Here is a 15,055-nt window from a genome sequence, read left to right as displayed (position 1 = left end):
AAAATTCTCTCTCTGTGAAAGACCCTGTTAAGAGGATTAAAAAAAAACAAACCACAGACTAGGAAGAAAAATATTTCCAAAGCACATATCCTACGCAAAGGACTCATATCTAGAATATATAAAAAACTTTAAAAACTTAATAGGTAATCCAATTAGAAAATGGGCAAAGACATGAAGAGACATTTACCAAAGAGGATACACAGATACCAAATAAGCACATAAAAAGTTGTTCAACATCACCAGTCATTAGGAAAATGCCAATTAAGACCATGATGAGATATCACTGCATACCTCTAACAGTGACAGTATAAAAATCTTGGCAAGAACATGGAAAAACTTGGTCTTTTATACATTACTGGTGCAAATATAAGATGGTACAACCACACCGGAAAACACTTTGGCAGTTTCTTTAAGAACTAAACACACATAGGGGCGCCTGGGTGGCGCAGTCAGTTAAGCGTCCGACTTCAGCCAGGTCACGATCTCGAGGTCCGTGAGTTCGAGCCCCGCGTCAGGCTCTGGGCTGATGGCTCAGAGCCTGGAGCCTGTTTCCGATTCTGTGTCTCCCTCTCTCTCTGCCCCTCCCCCGTTCATGCTCTGTCTCTCTCTATCCCAAAAATAAATAAACGTTGAAAAAAGAACTAAACACACATATAAAGATTCAGCAATAGCACAGGACAACTATCCAGGAGAAATGAAAATTTATGGTCACACAAAAATCTGTATGCAAATGTTCATATTAGATTCATTTATAATAGCTAAAAGGTAGAAACCATCAAAATGTCCTTCAGTAGTGAATGGTTTACACAAACCTAAGTATATCCATACAAGGGAACACAAAGCACAAACCACTGATATGTGTAGCAACTTGGATGGACCTTACAAAGGCACCATGTTGAATGAAAACAAGCCAATCTCAAAAGAACAAATATTGTGTAATTCCATGCATGTAACATTCTTGAAATGGTGAAAGGAAAAAGAAAAGAGATTAGTGGCTGCCCGAGGCCGAGAATGATGGGGGTGAGAGGAGTGGGTGTGACCACAGGAGGGAGATCTCTGTGGCACTGGAATGTCTGTATCTTGATTGTGGTGGTGAGTTAGATGGACCTACACGTGTGATAAAAGGAGACAGAACTGTACACATATTGCACCACTGTCAATTTCCCTAATAGTGTGGCTATAGTTATGTAATATATAACCACTGGGAGAAATCGGGAGAAGGGTACACGGCACCTCTGTAAATGTATAATTATTTTGAAATTTAAAATTAAAAAAAAGAGAGAGAAATCACTGGCTATCTTATTATTATTCATTTAATTATTACTGAAAATAATGTCTCTGTTTGGAAGAATAAGAACACTAAAAATGACCCAATCAAATGGGTCACATGTCCACCAAAGACAAGTACAAGCATGTTCATAGCAGCTTTATTCTTAAGAGTCCCAAACTGGAAATAACCGAAATGCCCATTGTCTGGAAAATGAACAAATACGCTGTGGCAAGGTCATACAATGGAATACAAAAAGGAGGCAGAGGAGAAGGCAGTGGAGGAGGGGGAGTAATTTCATCTTGCTCCATATATGTGTTAAAACTCCACTTAAATTTTCAATAATGGGGCCTGATTTAGCATCCTTGGTCAAAATTTAACCCTGACCCTTCACTGTCATAATGAATGAAAACTATGTTTGATGGTCTGTATTAAAGAGTTGGCAGTATTATGTTAAAAGCACTATAAACAATTTGTTTTCAGATAAATTATAAAGCTGTAGGATATAACTGTTTCTTCAAAAAGATAACAACTTATCTAACTAGCAAGTTGTACAACTTCTCTGTGAAGCTATATACTTAGTTATACAAGATTCGTCTATGAAATCTGTAAGATGTTACCAAATTGATAGGTATTTTAACGGCCCAAACCACTTTTGAACCTCATTGTCCTTACTGTGTTCAGAAGCATTCACCAAGGAGTGGAAAATATATGAATGTTCCATTGAAATTCATTTGCTAGTGTCCCCTTTGTCCCTCCCTGCATCTTCCCCTCCAGAAGCCGGTAGGGAGTGTCCAAGTCCTATCAAGGACAAGGCGTGAGGCTATACTTTACACAGGCTAGAAAATCCAAGTCTAATCCTGTCTTGGTTACTACAAGCTTGAAGACTCAAGAAAATTAATATCTGTGGAACTCAAGTCACCTATATGCTAGATGAGGAAAGCGGCAAGTCCCTTCTGGACATATGCATTACTACCACTCTGGTTTTCTTCACTGCCCTCCTCCAGCAGGTCCCTAAGCCCTGGAACTTGCCATTCCCTCCGGTGTGAGCAGTTTAATTTACTCTGTTGGCACAGCTGTATCTGCGATCTGTATGAACTCCCCACTGAATTAGCTTACTTGTCCTCTAGGCTTCTACCAGGAGGATTTAGGGCAGTCTCTATGATTAACAGCAACTTCATGGCAGAGAGAGAGGAGATGGCAAAAGCCTTGCCTCTGAAACCATGTTTTGATCTCTCTACATGCCTGGTTTTGCTGTTTTCTCACACCTGTTGACCTTTGGATTTCTCATTGGCTCCAATTCTGCATGCTGTGAAAAATGAACTCTTACATTCCTTTTGAATTGTGCTAGACTTTAATTCGGGGTTTACATTAACTTTGTTTTGTTACTTTGTTACATTACTCTGTTCCCAAATCCAGAGTAACATGATACACAAGCTGCCCCACTCACATCTGGTGACCTGATAGCCTAAGTGACATTTGTTTTTGTGTGAAGCCAATCAGTCTATTATTCAATCCCAGAACCTGGCACAAAGTAGGGGCCCAGAAATCAATTATTTAATTATTAAATGATAATGGCTATGTTTTAAGCATTGCCGGGTGATACTTGAACTTTAAAAATCCCTTCTGAAGATAAAAGTCTTAATCAGTTACTCCAAAATTAAGAGACTGATAAAGTGGATAATTGGGGGCATTCCATGGGTCACATCATGTGATCATCACTATATTAAGAGACATGAATGAAAAAAAGGGGGCAAAATGAACACACCATCCTGAGATACATAATGGTAATTCTTGATGCACACTCTTAGAAGGCATTATTAGAGCCATTGAAAATATAACTGAGGAATTACACATATAATGAAATTATAAATATATAAATGTGCTCTTGCTCTAAGAGTTGTAGATCTAAGAAGGAATACAACACATTGAGACTTTTTAGTATACCTTTGCTTTAGAAGGAAGGGATCTCTCACACTTTGTGAAATTAAAAGCCTTCGTCAAGCTCTTCATGATATAAATCATCCCAGGTAGTTCCATTCAAATTTTCCCTCTGTAACTAGAGTATTGGTCTGAAATGAGAGTATAAATTCAGGGTATTCCCAAAAGGGAAAAAGCAAAACAAAAAGGGCTGATGAAGACAACCACAGGATTGGAGTGCGTATAGTGAAGACCAGAGATCTGAAAACTGAGAGTCACTGTGAGTCTGGGTCAGGAAGTGGATCAAAAGTTAAGGTTAAGACTCCGAGGACCAAGAGCCAGTCAAGTAAACAATAAAGAACAGGGAACCAAGCATACATTCTGCACAGGTAGAGACTACAGCACTAGGGGAAAACTCAACTCTACCAAAGACTTCCTGGGACAGGAATTTTCTGCCAATAGCATGTCTGAGATTAATATCTAAAATTCAGTAACAGAATCTCACTTGGTACTTCCATTCTAATTGGGAGACAAGAACAGAACGTTAGAGTACAGTACTTCACCAACTCAGTACCTGCATGAGTGGACATGAGCAATGTGGTCGAATAGCAATTTTCTACTGTTATCCCCTTAAAAACCATCAATTTTGGTAGTTTGAGAGTACCTTTGTGGGAGTCCAGGAGTCTGGCGGAGAAGTTATGGCATACCACTAGAGACAAAAATCTGGTAATAGACACATTGAAGAGAGTAAGAACAGCTTCATTTTATCCTTGTCACCTCTCCCCCAAGGTAGCAGAACTCAGTGCCAAGACAGACACCCCTCAGTCCATGATTTCTCTTACAGGGGAAAGTGAAAACACACGAGCGAGCATGTGACTTCCCCCAAGTGGCCCATTTCTTTCTTGCCTCACCACAAATACTGAGGTGCACGGCTGAGGGCTTGAAAGAGGCGAGGAGCACAGCAACCAGGGTCTGGAAATCATCATGGGATGCGGAGCCACCCAACTGCCACATGGACTCCATCAGGAAGCCTGCCCATGAACTGCTGGGGACAGCTTGCCTGCAGACCCTCCAGCTGAGCCACAAACACCCCGGATACTCCACGGCATACCCCCTGTGGCCAGCTTCCTACTTGTGCTCCACTGGATGTTGAGTGTGGGCCTTTGCAGATGGCTAGCTGGCATGTACAGAAAGCTGGCCCAATTCTGTGGGATTGGGAGAAGATGCACAAATTTAGGCATTTTGGGGTGCCATACTAGGAAAAACAAACAGGAGTCTCTCAGCACCCGGCCTAGCTTTGCAGGACTGAGAGAATCCTCTCCCGAAAAGAAAGAACAAAAAGTATGGAGTAGGCACATCTGTAAAAAGGTCTGAGAAAGCCTTAGAATTCTTAGCTGGGCCAGCCTGTGAAGGTATACTTATCCTGAAGCAATCCAGTAAAGACTGGAGGAGGTAACTGTTTTCAAGATGTGAAAAGAGCCACAAGAGACTTCAAGGAACACACACACACACACACAAAAAAAAAACAAAACAAGAAAAAATGACACCATCAAAGGAACACAATAATTTTCCAGTAAGCAATCCTAAAGACAAAAAATTCAAAATAATTGTTTTAAAGCTCGGTGAGCTACAAGACAACACAGACAATTCAACAAAATCAGGAAAACAACACATGAACAAAATGAGAGTTTCAACAGAGACAGAAATCATAAAAAAGGACCAAACAGAAATTCTGGAGCTAAAGAACACAATGGATGAAATGAAAAATGCAAGAGAGGGCATCAACACCAGATTTGATCAAGTGGAATAAAAAATCTGAGAACTCGAAGACAGGAAATTTGAAAGTATCCACAGTGGCTGAACAGAAAGAAAACAAGATCCATATATATGCTGCTTGCAAAACACTCACTTCAGCTTTAAGGACACATAAAGGCTCAAAGTGAAGGAATGGAAAAAGATATTCCATGCAAGCAGAAACAAAAAGAGAAGAGATGGCTATACTTCCATTAGACAAAATAAATTTTAACTCAAAAGCTGTAAAAAAAAAAAAAAAAAGACAAAGATGGTCCTTACATATCAAAAGGATATAACAATTATAAATATATATACAGGTAACACCTAAATATATTAAACAAATATTAACAGATTCGAAGGGAGAAACTGTAGCAATGCAGCAATAGTAAAGGACTTCAATACTCCACTTTCAACAGTGCATAGATCATCCAGACAGAAAATCAATAAGGAAACATGAGACTTAAGTACACTCTAGATCAAATGGAACTCATAGACATATATAGAACAGTCTATCCAACAGCAGCAGAATACATTCTTCTCAAGAATACATGGAATACTCTCTAGGATATATCATATGCTAGGTCACAAAAAAAAAAGTACTGAAATCTTATCAAGCATCATTTCTTACTACAATGGTATGAAACTAGAAATTAATAACAGGACGAAAGTTGGAAAACTAACAAATAATGTGGAAACTAAACAACACACTTCTGAACAACCAACCAATGAGTCAAAGAAGAAATAAAAAGGAAAATCAAAAAATATCTTGAAACAAATGAAAATGGAAATGCAACATACCAGACCTACAGGATGTAGCAAAAGCAGTTTAAAGAGGGAATTTTAGAGCAATAAACACCTATAGTAAGAAAAAAGTCTCAAGTAAACAATATAACTTTACTTCAAGGAACTAGAAAAACAACAAACTATTCCCAAAGTTACCAGAAGAAAGGAAATAACAAAGATTAGAGCAGAAACAAATAAAATGGACACTAGCAAAATGATAGAAAAAAAATCAATCAAACTAAGATTTGGTTTCTTGCAAAAATTAACAAAATCGACAAACCTGTAACTTGACTAAGGAAAAAAGAGAGAAGACTCAAATAAGTAAAATCAGAAATGAAAGAGGAGACATTACAACTGATCCTACAAAAACACAAAGGATCATGGAAGACTACTATGAACAATTCCAAACCAACAAATTAGATAGCCTGGGAAAAATGGACAAATTCCTAAACACATAAACCTATCAAGACTGAATCAGGAAGGGGTGCCTGGGTGGCTCAGTTGGTTGAGCGTCCAACTTCGGCTTAGGTCATGATCTCACAGTTCATGGGTTCGAGCCCCGCATCAGGCTCTGTGCTGACTGCTATGCTCAGAGCCTGGAGCCTGCTTCGGATTCTGTGTCTCCTTCTCTCTGTGCCCCTCCCCTGCTCATGCCTTCTCTCACTCTGTTTCTCAAAAATAAATAAATGTAAAAAAAAAAAAAAAAAAGAAAAAAAAGAAAAAGAAAAAAAGACTGAATCATGAAGAAATACAAAATCTGAAAAGATCAATAAGAGCTCAGGGATTGAATCACTAATCAAAAATCTCCCAGTAAATAAAATCCCAGGACTAGATGGCTTCATTGGTGAATTCTACCAAACTTTTAAAGAAGAATTAATACCAATCCTTCTCAAAAGCTTCCAAAAAATTGAAGAAGAGAGAACACTTCCAAATGTATTTTATGAGACCAGCATTACCCTACCACCAAAACCAGACATGGACACTACAAGAAAAGGAAATTACAGGCCAATATCCCTGATAAACATAGATGCAAAAATTCGCAACAAAATACTAGTAAACCAAATGTAATAGCACATTAAAAGGATCTACTAGGGTACCTGGGTAGCTCAGTTGGTTAAGCATCCAACCCTTGATTTCAGTTCAGGTTGTGACCTCACGGTTCATGGGATTAAGCCCTGCATCAGGCTCTTCTTAGGAGTCTCTCCCTCTCTCTCTACCCCTTCCCCTTCACTCTCTCTTGCTCTCTCTCTGTCTCAAAATAAATAAATTAACTTAAAAAAAAAAGGATCATACACCATGATCAAGTGGGATTTATCCCTAGAATGTAAGGATGGTTCAATATATACAAATCAATAAATGTGATGCACCACATTAACAAAATGAAGGATAAAAATTATAAGATAATCACAATAGCTGCAGAAAAAGCAACTGAAAAATTCAACATACTTTCATGATAAAAACTCTCAACAAACTAGGTACAGAAAGAATGTAGCTCACCACAATAAAGGCCATATATGAGAAGCTCCCTGCTCACTTCATACTCAATGGTAGAAAGTTGAAGGCTCTTCCTCTGAAATCAGGAATGAGATAAGGGGGCCCACTCTTGCCACTTTTATTCAACTTAGTACTGGAGGTTCTAGCTAGAGCAATTAGGCAAGAAAAATAAATAAAAGGCATCCAAAATGGAAAAGAACTAAAACTGTCTGCACATGACATGATCTTATATATATAAAACACTAAAGACTCAACCAAAAAACTGTTAGAACTAATCAATAAGTTCAGTAATATTGCAGGATATGAAAACATACAGAAATTAGTTGCAATTTCTATACACTAAAAATGAACTATCTGAAAGAGAAGTTAAGAAAACAACCCACTTGAAAAAAGCATCAAAAACAACACAATATTTAGGAAAATATTTTACCAAGGAGGTTAAAGATTAATACACTGAAAACTGTAAGACATTGATAAAAAAAAAAAAAAAGAAGAAGACAGAAATAGGTGGAAAGATATCATTTGTCCTTGGATTGTAAGAATCAATATTGTTTAAAAAAAATTTTTTTTTAATGTTTTATTTAGTTTCGACAGAAAGAGACAGCATGAGCAGGGGAGGGGCAGAGAGAGAGGGAGACACAGAATCCGAAGCAGGCTCCAGGCTCTGAGCTGTCAGCACAGAGCCCGACACGGGTTCGAACTCACAGACTGCGAGATCATGACCAGAGCTGAAGTCGGACGCTCAACTGACTGAGTCACCCAGGCGTCCTGTAAGAATCAATATCGGTAAAACGTCCATGCTATGCAGTGATCTACAGAGTTAATGCAATCCCTGCCAAAATTCCAATGAAATTTTTCACAGAAATAGAAAAAATAATCCAAAATTTCAGATGGAACCACAAAAGAAGCAAATCAATCTTGATAAACGGTCCCTGTGCCATTGGCTATCAAGATAGCCAAAGCAACATTGATAAAAAAGAACAAAGCTGGAAGTATTACACACTATTGAATAGTCTCTTCATAAATAGTCTTCGGAAAACTGGATATCCTTATGAAAAAGAATAAAATTGGACTACTATATATACCATTCATAAAAATGAACTCAAAATGGATTAAAGACTTAAACATAAATCTGTTAACTGTAAAACACATAGGCAAAAATATAGGGAAAAATCACCTTGACATTGGTCTTGGCATGAGTTTTTGGATATGACACCTAAAGGAATGGTAACAAAAGCAAAAATAAACAGGTGGGACCACATTAAACTAAAAAGCTTCTGCACAGAAAACAACCAACAAAATGAAAAGGCAATCATGGGATACTTTCAAACTATGTATCTGTTAAAGGATTAATATCCAAAATATATAAGGATGGGGCACCTGGGTGGCTCAGTCAGTTAAGCATCTTACTCTTTTGATTTCGGCTCAGGTCCATGATCTCAAAGTTAGTGATTTAGAGCCCCGCATCAGGCTCCACACTGACAGTGTGGTGCCTGCTTGTGATTCTCTCTCTCTCCCTTGCTCTCTGCCCCTTCCCTGCTTGCACTCAGTCTCTGTCTCCCAAAATAAATAACCTTAAAAAAAATAATAAAAATAAAAATAAAATAAAATAAAAATATATAAGGAACTCAAACAGCTCAGTAGCCCCCCAAAAACCCGATTAAAAAATGAGCCAAGAACCTGAATAGACATTTTTCCAGAGAAGACATACAAATGATGACCAAGAAGTACATGAAAAGGTACCTGACATTACTAATTACCAGGGAAATGCAAATCAACACCACAATGAGATATCACCTCACACCTGTTAGGATAGCTATTATCAATCAAAAAGACAAGTGATGACAAATGTTGGCAAGGGTGTAGAGAAAAGGAAACCTTTGTATTGGTGGGAATATAAATTTGTACAGCTATTATGAAAAACAGTATAGAGATTCCTAAAAAAACTAAAAATAGAACTACCATATGATCCAGCAATCCCACTTCTGGGCATATATCCAAAGGAAATAAAATCAGTATCTCGATATCTGCACTCTCATGTTCATTGCAGCATTATTCACAATAGTCAAGATACGGAAACATCCTAAGTGTCCAGTGATATGTGAATGGATAAATAAAATGTGTGACATATATGCCATATATATAGATTATACATACACACACATATCTAAGTATATACACATACATATATGAAATGGAATATTATTCAACATAAAAAAGGAAATCCTACCACTTGAGACAACATAGATGAACCTGGATGACACTATTCAGTGGGTTAGGCCAGAGAAAGAGCAATATTGTATTCTCAATTAAAAAAAAAAAAAAAAATGGTTGAATGCATACAGAGTAGAAAGGTGTGGTGGTTCCCAGGGAGTGGAGGTGGGAAAAATGAGGAAATGTTGATCAAAGGACACAAGCTTCCAGTTATAAGATGAATAAATAAGTTCTGAAGATCTAATGTACAGTATTATGACTATAGACAATAACACTATATTAAATACTTATAATTTACTAACTCAGTAGGTCCTAAGCATTCTCACTACAAAACAACAGTAAACCCTCAGTGCCTGCACCATCCAATGATGTGTATAATTACCAAGACTTAGAGGCACAACTACTGTGTATACCATCTTAAGGCCATACTTTGCCATAAATTAGCATTCGTAAATCAGTTTTTCATACAACTTCAGATTCTGTGTGTGTTTTTCTGTATCATTACCTGAATTGCTGGTCTAGTTTTTCAGTCACAAAATCCTGTCTCTCTTTTTCTTTCTTCTCTTTCAATAATCTGGTTTTATCTCTCATTCTATCTTTTTTCTCCTCAATTGTTTCTTCTTGCAACCGCATTTCAGTAAAATACCCATTTTCTTCTGAGGCTAAAAGTTCACGTAGCCTGAAAGAAAATTACAAAAAAATTAAAACTGTCATGCCACAGGGACCATTTTACCAACTGATTATTTGATTCCCAAAGCACATATTTCGTCATAAATTTTGCAAGGAAAAGATCATTGTAGTTTTCTATAAAATAATACTAGTCACCATTTAACGCAATAAACAGACTGACATTTGCCATATTTTATTTGATCACATACAAATTAGATACATAATGTACACCTTCAGCAAAAGAATATAAACAGATTTTAATTAAAGTAACAATATTAAACACATTATTTTGCTTTCTATCAAATGTGGGTTATCACAAATGAAAATACAAACAAGCAGTAGCTATTGATTTAGTAGAGATATGAATATCTCAGCCATGATCCTTACTTTAAAAATTCACTTGATTTTTGGTCAATCTCATGTTAAGGTTTTGGGATTGTTTTATAGTCTGAAGCACCATTTTTTTGAACCTTACTTATTTCGTCTTTCTTCAGTGTTGATGATAAAACCTTGCATGGCATCCTTGATTCTTGCTTTCACAAGACTGTCCACAAATTTGTGATCATTGTGCTGGTCCCAGTCAACTTTCAAGCGATCCCGCTCCTTTGACTTAATGGAAGCCAAGATAGCATGATGTTTCTGATGGCTGCGTTGGATTCTTTGCAGAATTTGCTCAGCCCCTTGAACTTTAGGAGGCTTAGCTCTCTGAAAATAAATAATAATCACTCACAATCGATCAAAAATCAATTGCATATGTTCAATTAATCATGATCTCCACCAATACTAAATAAAATTGGGTATATCAAAGTAATGCAACTGGCTACAACCACAAAGAGCTCAAGTGCCCAAGGTTTAACTTGATTCTTTGAAGCCTATACTTACAATGTCATCAAATCAGTCTCAAATATTTCTTAAGAGCCTTATGAGTAAAAATTCATGGAATTATGAAGTTAAAACTTTGAGCAGGACTCTAGAGATTATTTAGTGAAACTCAGAAACATTAAGTGCTGTAATAGTCTTTAAATAGTCAGGGTGAACCTAAATAGAATAAGAATTAGAGATCTTTTAGTTCGTAACCTTCATCTTGCCCCCCACTGTCCTGCATTGTTTTCCATGGGTAGACAACATAGTTACCATCAAAATACTTTCAACTAGAAGAGGCTACTCTCTCTAATGAGTTGTGACAATAAAAAGAAACAAAAACAAAACACCCTCCACTAAGAAGAAAGGACGGTAAGGAAGGAGGGAAGGGGAAAAGAGAAGAGAAAAAAGGGGGAAAAAACTGATGGCAAAGCTTTATTCTTGTTTCTATTGTGCCCAATGTAAGGGCAGTGCTCCTGACATTTTGGAATAACTTAAATTTCTATATTCTTTTACACAAACTTCCACTAAAGAGTTGGAAATACATACATCATTTTGAATACATACTAATACATTTTATAAAATCACATGGACTATCTTTCTCATTTCTATATTCCTAGCTTTGAGCACAATGCCTTACCACCACTGGTTCTCAGTGTGAAAGGTGAAGGAAAGAAGAGAGAAAGGAAAGCTTTCTGGGTGGGCTTGATGCAATTTCTGCTCCTCCTGGTACCATCATGAAATCCACTGTCTTGAGCTTTGTATTTTCAGGCATATTTAGCAAGTCAACCTTAGATGAATAGTGAGACTCTGGGATACTGATTTGCAAGTATCAAAATTCTTACTCATAAGGCAGAAAGTCAATTTGCTAATTTACACTTAGAACATCACTGTTGGGATTACCAGAATACTAGTGTTAGGTCTTGGTAAAGGAGTCTCCTGAGAAAAGAAAATCAACACTTGCAGATAACTTGATGAAAGGTTCAGGGTTCAAGGTACACATACAGGTACCTAAATTCAGTTGAACAAGATAAGACAGGTCTGAGATGGGTTGGAGACAGATGATGTTGGAGGTTACATCATGGTAGATAGCTAATCCATATCAGAACTATTTACAGCCTAGAGCCACTTAATTAGCAAACTACTGTTCTCTAATATATATGACACTTTATGAATACAGATTCAGTGATAATAAAGTAGAGCAGAGTCAAGACTACACCTTGGGCAGGATATACACAGGAACTCAGGCTCCCAGTAGACTTATGGGCTGAGAACCTAGCACCAAAGTCACCAAGAATCAATTATCTTGAGTTGTCAGAGCAGGAGCCTGGCTCTGAAGTACATGTTGACTGAAAAGGAGAATGGACGTGAAGCGTGGTGGGAAACACCCTTAGCAGTAGCCAGGGATTGGTAAACCTTTCAAGGTTTGGGGTATCCTGTATAGGACTCGGTAGTCAGGAAGGGCCCAGTGTCTGGATGAGTAAGATATGACCTGGAGTTCTCTAACAAGGTGATACCAATCCATGCACAGTCTCAGCATTACTCAATATCCATACTGCTTAACAGAAATATACTGTAAAACAAATCTATAGTTCAACATTTTCTAGTAGCTGCATTTTAGAAAGTAAAAAGAAACGGGAAGTTAATTTTAATAATGTATTTTATTTAACCAATAAATTCAAAATATTGTCATTTCAACATGTGACTGCAGGCACATTTCAAGTGCTTAAAAGCCATTGTGGCTAGTGGCTACCATATTGGACACTGCAACTCTAAACCATGCTAAAGGCAGAAGAACATAGGGTTTAATAACTACCTTGTTGTTGGGATGAGCACTAGGTGTTGTATCGAAGCCAATTTGACAATAAATTATATTTAAAAAAACTACTTTGTGTTTCCAAGGTCACTGAAGTCTTGTGTTACTGTAACATGTTCAATTACAGTTTCTAACAATAGAGTTTATAGTTTATATGTCTTAAAAAACAATGTTTTACAGCCTAAATTTGATTCTGGCCTCTACCCATTATAACTCTATGAATTTGAACAAGGTACTTAATCTGAGTCTCAGTTTTCTCACCTGTCAAAATGAGCAAAATAAATGCGCTCCTAAGAAACTATTTTGAGAATTAAGTAATTGGGTCCCTCAGCAGCACTCACCAAATAACTGCTCCTTTACTTCTCCATTACTTCAGATGTTATATCATTTATGGCTTTCTCCTGGAGGAATTGTTTAGCATCAAGTCTCATCTCTGGCGGCTTTAATTCTTCCCCCACCGAAACTCTGCAATCTCTAACATCCACGCTTCTTATCACACTCTGACATCTGAGATGCACAACTCTGATTTCTCCCTTTTCCTCTTTATTCTTCTATAAGCTCAAAGTATTCAATAGGTCTGCTTCTCTGGTTTGGTGGTAATATTTTTTTTTCCTGTTCCTTATTGGTTCCCATCACAAGTGATGGCACACGAACAATAGCCCAGCCCCTGATCTCTGTGTTGGGATACAGAACCCAGAATAGATCAGTTTCTGTCCTTCATGAAATATGTAATTATCCCTTTGAAACTTACAGTCTGTAGAAGCCTCCAATCTATTGATTTCCAGACCCAGGACCTACAGTCCTTGGACCTAGAGAAGAGGGAGCAGGTCTGTAAGTGGACTGAGAAACGCTATGTGCACTGTGGTGCATAGTAAAACTGCATCCTTCATTATTCCTGATATTTCTTCCATTAAGTACCATCACAGATAATATAGCACATGATTATCTATCGTGTTAGCCTTTAATGGTTTTATGAATGAACAAATTGTTTCTGTAATTAGAAAATAAGCAAGAGGAAGGCAGGGATCAGACTTTTAATGAAGAATAAACCTCCTAGGGTCATTGTATTTACCCCTGTATCTCCCACAGTGCTGTGGACACAGCAGGGGTTCAAGAATACACCTCTGTAATTGCTGAATTACACATGAAGGCTTTCTAGCCTGTAGAGACTAGTTTGTAGGAACAAAGGAATCCAGGTGCATAGACCAAGGGTCTGGGGTTCTGAGCAAGACCCATCAAATTCTGCAGCACACAACATTCGCCTAGCCTCCTACCACCACCAGAGCCTTAGAGGCAACCAACCGTCCTATTTCCAGGCCTGCAGGGACACTTCTGTTACAGTGGAGTTGGTACAGGAAGGGCACTATAACCCCTCACAATCCCTCACAGCCCAATCCCCCTTTCTTATACAATTTCCTCAGGGAATGCAGGACCAGCCCAAGAGCATACAGCTGAATCACCACCAGCCCAGACCCGATTTCCTGTCCTGCCCCAGCCCAGCACCCTTTCCGTGACAGACACGCCACATCACAAGGGGACAGACCTCCCTTGGGTGTCTTGGAGACTGAAAACTCTCAGTATCCCAAGTGGTGATTCTACAAATACAGAATCTAAATATAACTGGTGCGAGGGCGGGAGGGGGTGGGTTGAGGGACAGAGTACAGGAGCTAGGTGAATGACCTCTTTCCTTCTTTCAAAATTCAACCCCCACTACATCAGGCACCTGCTCCCCTTATGAGAGCCGCGGCTGGGGCCAGGATGGGCTTGGCTGGGCTTGGAGTGCAGGGAAATGCAGAAAGCGGTAGGGTCCCGCACACACATCCCGTGCTTACCACGATCACCACCTTGGGAGTGGGGCCCTTAACCTCCCGCTGTATGATGCCAAATCGCTGGCTGTACATTTTCGAGTCCCTCGGGATGGGGGCGGCCTCCGCCGCGGGTTTCCCGACTGTGGAGACCAGCCGGACCAGCTTCCGCAATGCAGAGGTCTGGTTGCCATGGTGCGCCCTGCAGGGTGAGGGGCAGGTGGGAGGGGCCGAAGTCGGTCCCGTCACCATGGTGACCATAGACGCCGGAGCTCGCAACTTCCTCCCGGAGCCGAGGAGCTGAGTCTGCGCGGTCCTCACCCCGCCCTTGGCCAGGCCTCCGGCGACCTCGCTCCCTTCCTCTAGGGTTCATCAGAATAACAGAAATAAGCCTCCTTAACCCGAAGTGAAGGCGAAGATCTAATTACATTC

At 38.8% G+C, this 15,055-nt stretch overlaps 1 protein-coding gene across 1 annotated transcript in view; it reads right to left on the bottom strand.

Annotated features, from left to right (window-relative positions):
- CFAP53 (cilia and flagella associated protein 53) overlaps positions 1-14,984 on the bottom strand; it is a 37,476-nt gene extending 22,492 nt beyond the window's left edge. Inside the window, exons 1-3 of the mRNA XM_040478857.1 lie at positions 14,651-14,984; positions 10,617-10,846; positions 9,978-10,151 (exon numbers count right to left, since the gene is read on the bottom strand). Coding sequence (XP_040334791.1) covers positions 9,978-10,151; positions 10,617-10,846; positions 14,651-14,884 — 638 coding nt within the window. The 5' untranslated portion in view covers positions 14,885-14,984. The remainder of the gene's footprint in view (positions 1-9,977; positions 10,152-10,616; positions 10,847-14,650) is intronic.
- Between the last annotated feature and the right edge of the window lie 71 nt (positions 14,985-15,055).

This window comes from Herpailurus yagouaroundi, unplaced genomic scaffold, assembly GCF_014898765.1.
Source record: "Herpailurus yagouaroundi ecotype Mexico unplaced genomic scaffold, PumYag 142, whole genome shotgun sequence".
In the NCBI taxonomy this organism is placed as follows: Eukaryota; Metazoa; Chordata; class Mammalia; order Carnivora; family Felidae; genus Herpailurus; species Herpailurus yagouaroundi.
The sequence above is the reverse complement of the archived record's forward strand: the minus strand, read 5'-3'. Positions and strand labels throughout refer to the sequence as shown.